At 46.1% G+C, this 15,258-nt stretch overlaps 1 protein-coding gene across 13 annotated transcripts in view; it reads left to right on the top strand.

Moving 5' to 3' along the window:
* The first annotated feature begins 223 nt into the window (after positions 1-223).
* The window catches only part of SRGAP2 (SLIT-ROBO Rho GTPase activating protein 2), a 299,295-nt gene continuing 284,260 nt past the window's right edge, over positions 224-15,258 (top strand). For 12 of the 13 annotated variants that reach the window (XR_002785789.2, XM_010590263.3, XM_010590261.3 and 9 more), the window contains exons 1-2: positions 224-356; positions 2,128-2,741. Coding sequence is in view for 12 of the 13 variants with exons in the window: in XM_010590263.3 (XP_010588565.1) it covers positions 2,675-2,741 (67 nt within the window). In the remaining variant the exon portion in view is untranslated. Of the gene's footprint in view, positions 357-376; positions 1,336-2,127; positions 2,742-15,258 lie in introns of those variants that run through there. The other variant, XM_010590260.3, reaches the window with a different exon arrangement.

Here is a 15,258-nt window from a genome sequence, read left to right as displayed (position 1 = left end):
TAATCCCGCCCACCAATTCTACTTTAGGTTCCGACAACCCGGGGAGGAGCATATTCTGTGACCACGCCTCGGTGATGTTAGTCACACCTCCGTGTCGCCAGCTCCTCCTCCTCCGTACTGGCCTCCCGGGATCCGCTATTCTTATTGGCTCTAGGCCCCATCGGTCGATAGGAAGCGGGCGGTGATTGGCAGGGGGGTGGGTTCTGCTGCCCGGCGGGGTCCTGTGGAGTTGGCGGAGGCTCCTCAGGGGACTAGGGGACCGAACTACGTAGAAGCGGGTGGCGGGGAAGAGAGGGTAGGAGATCTCTGAGTGGGAAGCGGAGCCGGGGGCCTGGGACCCGTCGCGTCAGAGCCAGGTAAAGGCTCCTTCCTTCTACCCTTTTTCTCCCCGGCCGCCGGGGTGAAGCTCTGCCTGAACAAACCCGGGCTGGGGCGGGAAGGAGAGGGCGCGGATGCTGCTGGCTGCATCTTGGCGGTGCCACCCGGAATCCCTCAGACCCCCTCCCCTTCGGACCCTCTCCAAATTTCCCAGTACATCCCATAATGCTTCTCAAGACGGCGTCTCTCCGCCCTTCTCCGCACAGCCTGGGACTCTGCCCTTGTTCACATACCGCAGCACAGCCCGCACCCTGCCCTCTCCCAATTCCTCTGGACGCCGGCAGCCTTAGTCTACCGTTCGGCAGCCGTCACCCTCAACCATCAGCTTCCTTCTCACCCGGGCTCCGAGCCGCGGCAGACATCCCGAGTCACAGCTTAGGACCCACAAGGATGGGTGTTCCGCACTGCTTCCGGGGTTCTTCCCCGTCCCAGCCCCCGGGCCCTCCCGGGATAGTCCCCTTCGCCCACTCCCGTTCCCAGACCCACATCTCGGTCCCCGAAGTTGTTAACATCCTTGCGCTTCGCGAAACATCGCGGCCCACGGTAGTCTCTTAACCTGGCCCTCTCCCTCCCGCCTTCCAAACGTGTGCAGATCCTTCAGCTATTCCTGGGCTCCCGTCCAACCTCGGGACCCCACCTCACACCCCCCTCCGGTTTCCTGCCTGCTGGAACCACGCCGCCTCTCTCCCTCTTCCTCCGGGCGGCCCTTCCTCCACCCCGGGAAGAGGCTCACGCGGGTGGTGGCTCTCACTTCCCGCGGCTGGAGGAAGACGTGAACCTTTTCCTCCGGGCGCGGAGAGGGAAGGGGGCGAGGAGAGAGGGAAGGAGGAAGGGTCGCCGCTGCGGCACGCCGGCGAGCCAGGCGCCCGGCTCTGCTCTCTCGCTGGGTTCCCTCCCGCCTCCCGGGCCTTGGCTGGGGCGGGATCTCCTCCGGCACCTCCTGGGGCGAGGAATCGGGTATGCGGCCCTCGCTGATCCCCACCCCACCCCCCACGCACAGGCTCGGATTGGGTGCGGTATCTGGGATCTCTCGGCTTGGGTGACAACAAATATTTGGGGAGTGGCGTTTAGAATCTCTCGGGTCCCTGGCTGCGGGAGGCGACGGCTGCCTTCCTTCCCCCTCCCCCGGCTTTTCCCGGCCCCGACCCTCGCCTCTAACCCGTTTCCTGCTTCTGCCGACCACATTGTTTTCCTGGATGTGTCCCGTGCCGAGCAAGCTTTTTCCTGCAGATCTTCCCTTTCCACCCCCCAACATTTTGCTGCCAAGAGAAGCTAGTAACCAAAAACAAAACAACTGGGAGGAGGGGCGGGAGGGGAAGAAAAGTTGTGCCCGGGTGGCTCGTCCCTCCCCGGCTTTGATCCCTCTTTGATGTCCGGGGAGGTGCCCTAGCCAGGGTTCAGAGGCCGTGTCGGAGGCAGGGCTGGGAGGACCCCTTCGGGTTGGCCTCTGCCCCGCGCTGGCGGGACTCGGGAGGGCGGGCGGCCGCCGAGGTGTCGCAGTCCCTTCCCGGAGCCCCGCGTTCCCGCCGCAGTTTCTGCCCGGAGCCCGCGCAGGCGGCTGCCCCAAAGTGTTTCCTTTCAGCCTTAAAACAAAATCCTTCCTTCCTACCTCGCCGCGCTGGGCTCTGAGGGCCGGGCGGCGTTTGAATGGGCCCTGGGATCGACGTCCCCTACCCCACCCCCGCCGCGATTAGGATTTGAGCTCGGGTTGATCGCCCCCTGTCCCTCCCCCTTTTCCTGCGTTTACAGGCAAGTGAACCGGAGCAAACGACTTCCGACCCAGTCCGCGCTGCTGCGGCTCCTGTTGAGGATTTGATTTGCAGCGTCTTCGAGACTGTACAACAAAAACCCGGCAAGCACGCCCAGCCCTTGCCCGGCGCCCCGATACGCACCCACTCCCTCTCGGGGACACAATTGGGCGCGTCCACACCCCCGCACCCCCACACCATGCTGTTGTGCGGAAGGACTTCCACTCCCAGCCTGTGTCGTTGATGTCAGACCCCAGGCCAGCCTCCGGGCGCTGCAGTTCTCCCGGCTAATGCTGAGCCTGCGGCTCGGGCTCTAGCACAGAACAGCCGCTGCCGCGCCCGGCCCGGTGCCCACCGTCTGCATGTGCCCGCCTTAGCCGCCTGCCCAGCCCGCAGCCCGCAGCCCGCGCTCGCCGGAGCGCTGGAGACCACCGCGGGGCCCTTTCTGCCCTTGCGAGAAGCGGTCTTGGAGGTGTTGATTTCGGTGGTTGGATTTTTCCCGTGGATCTATCAATTTACAATTCGAATTTGGAAGAAAGGAGGAAAACATGACGTCTCCAGCTAAATTCAAAAAGGATAAGGAGATCATAGCAGAGTACGATACTCAGGTCAAAGGTAAGGGCTTTGAAAAACGGCATAATGTATGTGCTGTGTGGAGCCATGAGGCACGCTTTCCCACCTGGATTTGCAGGCTGTTCATATCTTTGGGTGGAGCAGGTAGGGATAGGCTGACCCCAGAGATGGTTTCGTAGGTGGGTCTGACCCACCAAGGGATGGACAGTGCCAGGGGCCATAGGAGAAGGAAGGCAGTTTTCCGAGTGGGCTTCAGGTTTGTCTCTGTGGGGCTGGTTTGGCTGTCTTTTGGGGCGGCCCTTTCCCCCCTAGGCTGGATGGGCATGGGGGAGGGGCAGGAGGTTCTTGGAGAAAGAAAGGCAGCACTTTGCCTCAGGATATCTCAGGTTTCCTTGAAAGACAACTGAAGTCTGACAGGTGTTTGAGAATTTATTTCAGAGGTTGAAGAGGAGTCCAGGCTGAGAAAGGCAACCTTGAGAAGGTGTGCCATTTGGAGAGCCCTAGGAGAGGCGGGGTTTTTTTTCTGGTGCACTATATCAAAATATGAGATTTGCTGTGGTATGGTATCAGACACAAAGTTTATGGCCACCTTGGGCGCACCTCGTATGTGCCTGGTGCCTGGCTGCCCAGCGTACAGTCAGACATCAGAGAGGGAAGGAATAAGGTCACCCACATCCGGCCTCCACCCTCACCTAAGTCTGGATAGAGGTGGGCTGTTAGGGCTGCCGGGTGGTGTTGGTTCTGGAAAATGGGAAGACAGCTGCTTAACCCTACTGTGTTATCTCCCTTTGCCCCAGAATACATGCTTTGAAAGCCCTGTTTTCCTCCCTGCAGCAAATGTGAAGGGTAAAGCAAAAAGTGCACCTAGAGAAGCCAAGTGACATGTCTCCACATTTAGGTGATGGTTAGGCTGGGCTTGGGAATCCAGAACCTGTTCCCGGATAGCCTTTCCTTAACCAGCAGTTCCCTTAGGAGGGACTTCAGCTTGTTGAAGGGCCACAGCATGTGTTTATGCAAGGCACTGTCCCTTCCCGGCCAGTCACTGGTACGAGCCATGTGGCTTCAGCCCATTGAGACCTCAGCTGGAGAGTGGGAGAGGTGGGTGGCCTTGACTGTTACACCACATGGATGGAGCTCTGGGTTTTCCTTTGTTTCAGAGTACAGAGAGAGGGGCCCCTCCTTCTTTCCCTGCACCAATGCAAGGAGACCTTTTCCTATCATAGAGGACTTGGGAAGGGCCATGTCTCCCCACTAATGATTACCTGGGGTCAGAGGAGGCCTGGGGTTTGAAATAGGCAGCTGCCTTATCTCTCGGAAGGTAGTTTGAAGGCATTGTGCCTTCAGGATCTTTTTTGTGTCATCACTTGGTCAATGCTGGAGGTGCCCTCAGGGACCGTCTCTCCACTTGACTGCAAATTTTGGGGGGTTTATTTCAGAGATGGGGAGTTGACTGATGGATGGCTTCAGCTGAATTGGGATTGGGAGAGGTGTGGTTGTAAGTTATAATTGAGGTCTTGGCCTCTTGTCCCTGTTCATAATCTGTGGCTGTTTTTGTAAACAATAGGCCAGTGGCCTCCATGTCCTTTCTAGATGCACTGCATTCTGCTCCTGGAACCCCCCTGCAGTTTTAACCAGATAATGTCATTCTCTTCTCACATCCTATTCTTAATTGTTGCCATAGGGAGTGTTAATTCTTTGACTTCCCCAGGATTCTCTCCAGCCGCACACCATTTGACTAAGGTGCAAAGTAATTTTACATGTTTATTTTTTGGAAGGTTCAGGGCTGAAAGGCGTTAATAGGACTGTACATACCGATTTCTTATTGGTAAAGGATTTCTCATGATCGTCTCAAAATTAAACACTCTGTATTTACAAACATTGCTCATTGAGATGATGTAATGCAGTTGGCCGCTGGGGGTTTCTTTTCAACCTTGCCACAAGCAAAGAGGTGTTTTGCTTTGCTCTGGTATTTTTCCATTTGACACCATTCAGGGTCATAGAATTTTGTACGTGGCTGAGCATGATGTCTTACTCAGAGAAGGTGCCCAATAAATGCTTATGAAACTGATTTGAATAGTCCTATCCCTCATTTGACAGCTGAGGAGAGTACAGAGAGATGAAGAGATCTGTCTAAGGTCACACAGCTAGGTGGTGGTAGACCTGAAATGAGAAGCAGGTTTACCAGCTCCCAGTTTTCTATTCTAGATCTTTGCTATGAAAAATATCCTTCTACCTGGATGGTAAAAAAAAAAAAAAAAAAAAACTCCTTAGGAAGCCAAAATCTGTCAATGAGTAATAGTAATAATAGATTACATTTGGGATACTCACTCTGTTCCCGACTGTCTCAAGTGCTGTACGTGAACTGTTTTGTTGAACCCTCACACCAACCCAGGAGGTGGGTGGTGTTGTCATCCTCCATTTGTCACATGCGGAAACTGAGGCTTAGAAAGAATAAGAAACCCTCCCAAGATCGCTTTATTCAGCAGCTGTTTACCAAGTGCCTATATGTGTCCTGAGGACTAGCAATTATAGCAATGAAGAAAACAAAGTCCCCACCCTGTGGTGCTCACATTCCAGAACACGCTCTAGAACCTGTGCTCTCCTTGGATAAAGAGCTGAGAATTTGGAGACAGAGAGCAGGATTCTTGGTTGGCTCTGCCCCTCACTAGCTGGCAGTCCTTGGTCAGAATCATGAGTTCAGCTTTTACGTGTTCCATAGGACTCGACAGCAATGGTTTTTTTTTATTTTTTTATTTTTTTTAATAGGACACGCAGTGCTGCTGGCCTTACTTGTCTTGCAGATGCCAAGATGAAAATGGCTGTAGCAGCGAGGCGGTTGGTCTGATGGTTAAGAGTGCAGATTTTAGTCAGACAGATCCGGGTTTAAATCTGGTATAAAGCCTTTTGCTTTCCTTGCTACCTCAGGCAAGGTAATCAACCTCAGGCTGAATAATATCCATTCTCGAAGGTAGTTGTAAGAATTTGATGAAATAGGGTGTATAAATCGTTTGGCACAGCATCTGGCACATATAAGTGCTCAGTAGGTACAGTAGTTTACTTATCTGTTTGTTGAGCCTTTCTTCTTGCCCAATTGGGCTGACCATTAAGGCTGCTTTGCATATTCACTACAAAGCCCCCAGCTATTAAATGATAGGAAACAAGTCTAGGAATGACACTTGAGTTGTAGTTTAAGTTCTTCTGTAGTAATAAAATGAACCTTGGGTCAGTCACTTAAACCTTCTGGGCCTCAGTTTGCTTTTCTGTTAAATGAACAGCTGAACTGTCTTATCCACAGGAGATTCATTGACCTCTGTTGTTCTGTTTGTCTCAGACCAGAGTCCTGGGTCCTGCTTTTCAGTCAGAATGGTTTGAATCAAGTGGACTTCGTAGGACCCTCTCTTTCCTGTGGTTCTCTGAAACCACCTGCTTTCATGTGCCTAGAGGACTTGCAAGGCTGCAGCCCCAACCCCTACCCCAGTGTGGTTTTGGGAGGGACGTGCATCCTTAGTCAGCCTGGCTGGTAGCCGCCTTCTTAAAACTGTCATTGTTCCTGGTTTGTGGGTGTTCAGATTCCTTTGAAAGTTCAAGCTTCTTAGTGTCTGACTCGAAAGCAATAATATCTTTAGTGTTTTCACATAGCTCTTTCCAATTTACAAAGTGCTTTCATATACATTAATCTCTGGAAATTCTTGACAACCCTGGTTAGATTCATGGGTCATAACCTGAGGCCTTTTGGCCTCTGTCCTGTTGGCTTCTTTGCTGGTGTGGAGCAGCTGAAGTGGTGATAAGGTACAGGGCATAGTTACCAGAGATGATAATCTGGGTGGTATTTGGGTGAGTTCACATCACTGCATACAAGCCTAGCTGTTGGCCTTTCCTTATTGAAGTCCCCCCTTCCTTTACCTTCTCCAGAACTTGAGATTTTATGGAAAGCCCGAGATTGACAGTTAATGCAAATATTTTAGGAGGCGTGGTCTGAAACAGTGGCACTGTGTGCTGAGCAGTTAAATTCCCTTTCTCGAGAACATTAGGGGTCTTGTCTTTTTTTTTTTTTTTTTGAATGTCTTAGGAGAACAGTGTATGTGCACTACAGAGCCGGGAAGTGAAATTTTGTGATTTCCATCTGGAGCATTTTGACAGAAAAAGCATAGGCCTTTGCCTTGAACAGTTTAACCCTTTCAGGACCCTCTGAGAGCCTGAGATGAAATTTAAAACTCTAGTCATATTGTGTGTGTGCGCACATGCACTTGGGAATGCCTACTGTTAGTATTTAAACAAGTTCATTCCCCCCAGGAGGTTTGAGTGCTTCTTCACTCATGCCAACAAAGGTCTTCTCCGAAGCTTCTTTCCTCCCAGCCCCCACTCCCCAAGGGAGCTTTAAATATAATCAGTTTGTGAAAAGCTTCAGTAAAACATCTCCTTGGAATCCCCAAGCAGATGCTATCATCTTCCTGTGAGGTGTTTAAAGGCACCTAGGCACTAGAAAAAAAAAAAAAAAGTCCCTTGCTCAGGGAAAATAGTGACTCTGCAGAAAGGTGAACTCTTGGAAGAAAATGAAGCCCTTGGAAAAATTCAAGTACTCTCCATCTCAGAGTAGAAAGATCCTGGAAGAAGGTGGTGGGCAAGAAGTCAGGGGCTGCTGCGTGTTGTGGAAAGTGGCAGTGATTGGAAACTGTGTCCCTGAGGGGTCCTTAGCTTCTACTTGTGAGGAATTCTGCTGGGGAATGGGAACAGAAATTTCCTCTGGAGAAGCCCATCTGGTATTTATGGCCGGATCATCATGCCCTGCACAGGTTGAAAGCCTGGACAAGTGCTGATCATTTCTTTGCGGTGACGTTTGCAGAGTATGACCTGGCCCTGGTGTGTAGGGGCCGTCCGCATTTCAAAGCCAGCAGGTGCCCAGTCCCTGCCTTGTGAACCTCCACTGTTCGTTCCAGGTAAACGTGGGCTGTCTTGTGGCACCTGCTGATGTTTCCTTCCATAAAACAAGCTTTCTTCATGGAAATCATGCTTACCTTACATTGTAGACCTCTGAGGACTTCATAATAAAATGAGATGTCAAGTTGCAGAAAAAGCAGCTGATATGTATTTTTCTACTGGTAATAAAATTCAGATGTCAGCTCTGGAACTGGCGTTTTGGAGAACCTGGAAAAGTTACCTCTAAAGTTGTTTGGTTTAAAAGTAAATAATGAGAGCACTCAAAAGCATTTTTAAAAATTGTCAAAAAATAGCACCGTTGCTGATTTTCTGATTTTACAATAATGTCAAAAAGTTAATCTCTTTCTCTCTTTTTTTTAATGTCCTCTGCCCCCAAGTTTTATAAACCTGTCTACATATTTCTGTATAATGACCTGCCCTGATACAATTTTTTAGAGTTAAGGTTTTTGACATATACCTTTATATGTTCATATATGTATTTATGTTTATAAAAAAAAATTTTTTTATGTTTATACCTTGTAATAATTACATAAATTATTAAAGTTTTCGTATAATGTTTTTAACAACTTTGTTGCTTTAAAAAATTTTTTTATTGTGCTTTAAGTGAAAGTTTACAAATCAAGTCAGTCTCTCACACAAAAACTTATATACACTTTGCTACCCAGACCCACTTTGCTACATACTCCCAATTGCTCTCCCCCTAATGAGACAGCCTGCTCCCTCCCTCCACTCTGTTTTCATGTCCATTTCGCCAGCTTCTAATCCCCTCTACCCTCTCATCTCCCCTCCAGACAGGAGATGCCAACATAGTGTCAGGTGTCCAAGAAGCTCACTCCTCATCAGCATCCCTCCTCAACCCATTGTCTGGTCGAATCCCTGTCTGAAGAGTTGGCTTCGGGAATGGTTCCTGTCCTGGGCCAACAGAAGGTCTGGGGGCCATGACCACAGGGGTCCTTCTAGTCTCAGTCGGAACATTAAGTCTGGTCTTTTTACGAGAATTTGGGGTCTGCATCCCACTGCCCTCCTGCTTCCTCGGGTTTTCTCTGTTGTGGTCCCTGTGAGGGCAGTCATCGGTGGTAGCCGGGCACCATCTAGCTCTTCTGGTCTCAGGCTGATGTAGCCTCTGGCTTATGTGGCCCTTTCTGTCTCTTGGGCTCGTAATTACCTTGTGTCCTTGGTGTTCTTTGTTCTCCTTTGATCTAGGTGGGTTGAGACCAGTTGATACATCTTAGATGGCCACTTGCTAGTAAGACCCCAGACGCCTCTCTCCAAGGTAGGATGCAGAATGTTTTCTCAATAGATTTTATTATGCCAATTGACTTAGATGTCCCCTGAAATCATGGTCCCCAATCCCCCGCCACTGCCACGCTGGCCTTCGAAGCAGTCAGTTTATTCCAGAAACTTCTTTGCTTCTGGTTTAGTCCAGTTGTGCTGCCTCGCCTGAATTGTATGTTGTGTTTCTCATCACCTAAAGTGGTTCTTATCTCCTGTCTAATTAGTGAATATCCTTCTCCCACCCTCACTCCCTCCCTGCTCTCTTAACCATCAAAGAATATTTTCCTCTCTGTTTAAACTATTTCTCCAGTTATTATAATAGTGGTCTTATACAATATTTGCCCTTTTGCAACTGACTAATTTCACTCAGTACAATGCCTTCCAGGTTCCTCCATGTGATGAAATGTTTCACAGATTCATCACTATTCTTTATCAATGCGTAGTATTCCATTGTGTGAATATACCATAATGTATTTATCCATTCATCCGTTGATAGGCACCTTGGTTGCTTCCATCTTTTTGCTATTGTAAACAGTGCTGCAGTGAACATGGGTGTACGAATATTTGTTCGTGTAAAGTCTCTTATTTCTCTAGGATATATTCCAAGGAGTAGGTAGGATTGCTGGATCATATGGTAGTTCTGTATCTAGCTTTTTAAGGAAGCGCCAAATCGATTTCCAAAGTGGTTGTACCATTTTACATTCCCGCCAGCAGTGTATAAGTGTTCCAGTCTCCCACAACCTCTCCAACATTTATCGTTTTGTGTTTTTTGGAATAATGTCAGCCTTGTTGGAGTGAGATGAAATCTCATTGTAGTTTTGATTTGCATTCCTCTAGTGGCTAATAATTGTGAACATTTCCTCATGTATCTGTTAGCTACCTGAATGTCTTCTTTAGTGAAGTGTCTGTTCATATCTTTTGCCAGTGTTTTAATTGGGTTATTTGTCTTTTTGCAGTTGAGCTTTTGCAGTATCATGTAGATTTTAGATATCAGGTGCTGATCGGAAATGTCATAGCTAAAAACTTTTTCCCAGACTATAGGCGATATTTTTACTCTTTTGGTGAAGTCTTTGGATGAGCATAGGTGTTTGATTTTTAGGAGCTCCCAGTTATCTAGTTTTTCTTCTGCATTGTTAGTAATGTTTCATATACTGTTTATGCCATGTATTAGGGCTCCTAACGTTGTCCCTATTTTTTCTTCCGTGATCTTTATTGTTTTAGATTTTATATTTAGGTCTTTGATCCATTTTGAGTTAGTTTTTGTGCATGGAGTGAGGTATGGGTCTTGTTTCATTTTTTTGCAGATGGATATCCGGTTATGCCAGCACCGATTGTTAAAAAGACTGTCCTTTCCCCCCTTTAACTGTTTTGGAGCCTTTGTCAAATATCAACTGCTCATACATGGATGGATTTATGTCTGGATTCTCAATTCTGTTCCATTGGTCCATGTATCTGTTGTTGTACCAGTACCAGGCTGTTTTGACTACTGTGGTGGTATAATAGGTTCTAAAATCAGGTAGAGTAAGGCCTCTCACTTTATTCTCCTTTTTCAGTAATGCTTTACTTACCTGGGGCCTCTGTCCCTTCCATTCGAAGTTGATGATTTGTTTCTCCATCTCATTATAGAATGTTGTTGGAATTTGGATCGGAATTGCATTAAATGTATAGATCGCTTTTGGTAGAATAGACATTTTTATAATGTTAAGTCTTCCTATCCATGAGCAAGGTATGTTTTTCCACTTATGTAGGTCTCTTTTGATTTCTTGCAGAAGTGTATTGTAGTTTTCTTTGTTTAAGTCTTTTACATCTCTGGTAAGATTTATTCCTAAGTGTTTTATCTTCTTGGGGGCTACTGTAAATGGTATTGGTTCGGTGATTTCCTCTTCGATGTTCTTCTTGTTGGTGTAGAGGAATCCAACCGATTTTTGTATGTTTATCTTGTATCCCAATACTCTGCTGATCTCTTCTATCAGTTTCAGTAGTTTTCTGGAGGATTCCTTAGGGTTTTCTGTGTATAAGATCATGTTGTCTGCAAATAGAGATACTTTGACTTCTTCCTTGCCAATCTGGATGCCCTTTATTTCTTTATTTAGCCTAATTGGTCTGGCTAGGACCTCTAGCACAATGTTGAATAAGAGCGGTGATAAAGGGCATCCTTGTCTGGTTCCGGATCTCAAGGGAAATGCTTTCAGGCTCTCTCCATTTAGGATGATGTTGGCTATTGACTTTGCCTAAATGCCTTTTATTATGTTGGGGAATTTTCCTTCTATTCCTATTTTGCTGAGAGTTTTTATCATGAATGTGTGTTGAACTTTGTCAAATGCCTTTTCTGCATCAATTGATAAAATCATGTGATTCTTGTCTTTTGTTTTATTTATATGATAGATTACATTGTTTTTCTAATGTTGAACCATCCCTGCATACCTGGTACGAATCCCACTTGATCATGGTGAATTATTTTTTTGATATGTTGTTGAATTCTAGTGGCTAGAATTTTGTTGAGGACTTTTGCATCTAAGTTTATGAGGCATATAGGTCTGTAATTTTCTTTTTTTGTGGTGTCTTTACCTAGTTTTGGTATCAGGGATATGGTGGCTTCATAGAATGAGTTTGGTATTATTCAGTCCTTTTCTATGCTCTGAAATACCTTCAGTAGTAGTGGTGTTAACTCTTCTCTGAAAGTTTGGTAGAACTTTGCAGTGAAGCCGTCCTGGCCAGGGCTTTTTTTTTTTTTTTTTTTTTCCGGGAGTTTTTTGATTACATTTTCAATCTCTTCTTTTGTTATGGGTCTATTTAGTTGTTCTACCTGTTTTTTACCTGTGGTGGTGTTAGTTTAGGTAGGTAGTGTGTTTCTAGGAATTCATCCATTTCTTCTAGGTTTTCATATTTGTTAGAGTAACTTTGTTGTGTTTGACGGACATACAATAAGTTGCACTGTTTAAGGTATACAGTTTGATGTTTTGACATGTTTTACACCCGTGAAACCATTATACATGAGATAGTGAAATAACCATCCACCCAAAAATTTCTTCATTGTAATGTGTTAATAAATGAGTAATATAGTAATCACCTTATAGAAAAGATACTAGTTTAAAAATGACTAAGTAAAAAGCCAGGTATTACCAAGTTTTAAAAAGTCGTAAATAATACATAATTTCTCAGCTACCCTGTGTGGTTCCTGGAAAACTGTAACCTTAATAAAAGAAGACGAACCAGGCTCCCAGGGAAATTGGGTTAATAATTTTGTCTCATCCATTACTTTGCCTTTAGGTGGGAGAATAGACGATGAGGAGAGGAAAATAAGAAAGAGATCTCACTTACCTTAGGAGCTGATAGTTGACAGCATCTGTTTTCCTATGGACCTTGCTAGAGCCTGCCCCCAGGGCCGAATGCCTCTTCTAAAGGAGTCCCAGGGAACTGGATGCCAGGGGGAGAGGCTGAGGGCCCCCAGGAGAGATGTGTTTAGAGTATTATGAATATGGCATCTTTCCTCTAAGGATTCCCAGTTGCCTGCAGAATAGAGACCATCTTTCCCAGGTTGATGTTTAACTGGATCCTTGATTTGGCCGTAACCTATCTTTTCAACCGTATTTCTCATTTTGCCTTAATAGGGCTGCAGACCTATCTGGATTATTTGCCATTCTTTAAATATGTGTACTGTTAGCTACCATTTTGCAGTTTGTTTGGAGATCACCGTTTGCTAGCATTTTGCTGTGTACTTTATATAGATTATTTCATAATCCTTATGTCAACTCTAGCAGGAATATATTGTTGTTATTCCATTTTGCTGATGACGAAAGTGAGGTGTAGCAGCTTCAGTAGTTCCCCAGGGTCAGCAGCTGGTGATTGATGAAACAGTAGTTAGAATCTTGCCTGTCACCAGAGTCGGAGTTCTGAGCGCTGTTTGTAGAATGCCCCTTTCTTGATATCCAGCCCCACACCTTCACCTACTGAAATCTCCCCTTCCGGTAAAGCCCAGTTCCTCTGGGATGCCTTCCTTGGTCACTGTGACCAGAAATGACCCTTCCCTTTATTTCACTCACCCAGCACTTCTCTTACTCGATCTCATATGGCCCTAATCTCATACTGCCTTATGTTCTGAGTATTTGTATTGCAGTAGTCTTTCTTCTACAAGACTTCTGGTAGGAATGTTTTGAGGTCGTGTAATGCAGTGTAGAGGATATGGGCTTTGGAATCAGCCCTCAGTTGGAATCTTGTCAACATCACCTCCTTGCTGTACAGCCTTGCTCAAGTCACCCCACTTCTTTTCCAAGCCTACTCTTCTGTGACGTAGAGATAACACCTACCTTCTTGGTTTATTGCAAATGTGTGTGAAGTACGAACTCAGTGTGTGGCGAATATTAAATGCTAAATAAATAACTCTTGGAGTCCCTGGGTGGCTCAAATGGATAAATGTTCAACTAGTAAGCAAAAGGTTGGCAGTTGGAACCCACCCAGAGGTTCTTTGGAAAAAGATCTTTATACTCAGGAGAAAAGTCTGACCATCTGCCTCCAAAAGCTCACAGCCTTGGAAACCCTGTGAAGCAGTTCTGCTCTGCACACATGGGGTCGCCATGAATCAGAATCGACTCAACAGCAACTGGTTTGGTTTTATGAGGTTCCTTAAGATAGGAAACATGTCTACAGCAATATTGTAACTCAAATGGTGGCTTTTAGTAAATATTTATTGACTGGAATAAAGAATGAATAAATGAATGACCTGGAGTACTGCAGTAATTATTTAGAAATAGTTTCTTAGTTTGATTTTGATAATATATTTTACATAATACCGTCAAAGTGATTTTTGAAAAAGCAAACTTACTGTCCGGCTAAGGTCCTAGCATAAGTGACTGTCTAGACCCATCACTTCCCACCGTAAAGCTGCCCCTAGTTTCCTTCCACATAACTTATTTCATGCGCCATGCTTTATTCATGCTCTTTTCTCTCTTTGGACTGTGCTCTCTCCCTTCAAACTGGAAATTTATTCTTCCTTTAAAACTCAGCTCAGGTACCACCTCCTGCAGGAAGCCTTCCCTGCTTATCCTTGTTCACTGAACAATAACCCGCATGCGGGATTGCAAGCAGGATTCCTCAGCACCTCTCCTTGCTTTCTTCTCAGCATCTCCTCTGCTGTGCCCTTGTGCATACTTGGATTATTGCACCTGTCATATTACATTTTTATCTCTTTGTTTACAAGTCACTAAGCACCTTGGGGACAGAACTGTCTTTTATTCATTTTCTTGTGTCCAGCTTCTGGCACATAGTAAGCACTAAATGTTTGTAAATTGAACTGTTTTCTGCGTGGAGATTGGATGTGACAGGGCAGGATGCCATGCTTCCGTGGGTCTCTCCTACACCCGTAAAAACCCAACTCCCTGTGTTAATGCTACTTGAAATTCAAAACAGATTAAACATGGTGAGTGTTGTGATTACACCAACACAGGTAATGGTACAGACTGTCGAGCACCATGGGTATCCCCCACCCCAAAGTGCAGTGTGATTTTCCTAGTTTACTAGCCCTACTCCCCTCTTCAGGGTCACTGCTGTAGGCCTATATGTGAGTTGATCAAATTTCTTCAATCACATTTCTTACCTTGAAATCCAAGAAAAATATTAATCTTGAAATTCCCAAAAGTTTAAAACAAAAGTTAGATTTTCTGTAGTTGGGGAAAACACAGTCTACATTTGTCTAGGATTTATTTACCATTTTTAGCAGATAATCAAAGTCCAAAATGGGAGAATTGAGGCCAGTCTTGAGCAGGTATTAAAATAGGTTGACTTGAAAAAGGAACTGTTGCAGTACTTTTTTGAAGCATGGCTTTGGAGAGAGGAACCGATGTGTGGTAAATGAGGAGGAAAAGTCCAAATGGACAAACAAGGGAACTGTCCCCTCTGGTTTTTCAAGTTAGTTGGTGTTAGGTAGCCATGACCTTATTTATGCACTGTGAATGAATGGTTCTGAACTTGAAATATATATTTGTGAGGAAGGAAAAACAGCTGGGAAGTATGCCTCCTCCATTTTTGTGGGTATTTTAGGATGCCATCTGCTAGGGAGAAGGCAAAGTCTATTTTTTTTTTTTTTTTAACCTTTCTTCTAAAAATGCACTAATTAGTGGACAGGTGACCCGAAAGGCGTTGTGAAAGTTGGGACCTTGTCTTTGTTGTCTGAGCCCAGAGCCTGCCTTTAGAATCACAGTGTGGTGGGTAAGTCTGAATGCTGTCGCTGGAGAGCTGTAGGTGGCTGGGTGCCAGCACTCCGCACGAAGACAAAGCACAGAAAAGAACAGGACCCAAGAGCGTGAGCTAGCCATGACACTACATGCCATGAGCTTTAAAAAATATATCC

This window comes from Loxodonta africana, chromosome 20, assembly GCF_030014295.1.
Source record: "Loxodonta africana isolate mLoxAfr1 chromosome 20, mLoxAfr1.hap2, whole genome shotgun sequence".
In the NCBI taxonomy this organism is placed as follows: domain Eukaryota; kingdom Metazoa; phylum Chordata; class Mammalia; order Proboscidea; family Elephantidae; genus Loxodonta; species Loxodonta africana.
The sequence above is the reverse complement of the archived record's forward strand: the minus strand, read 5'-3'. Positions and strand labels throughout refer to the sequence as shown.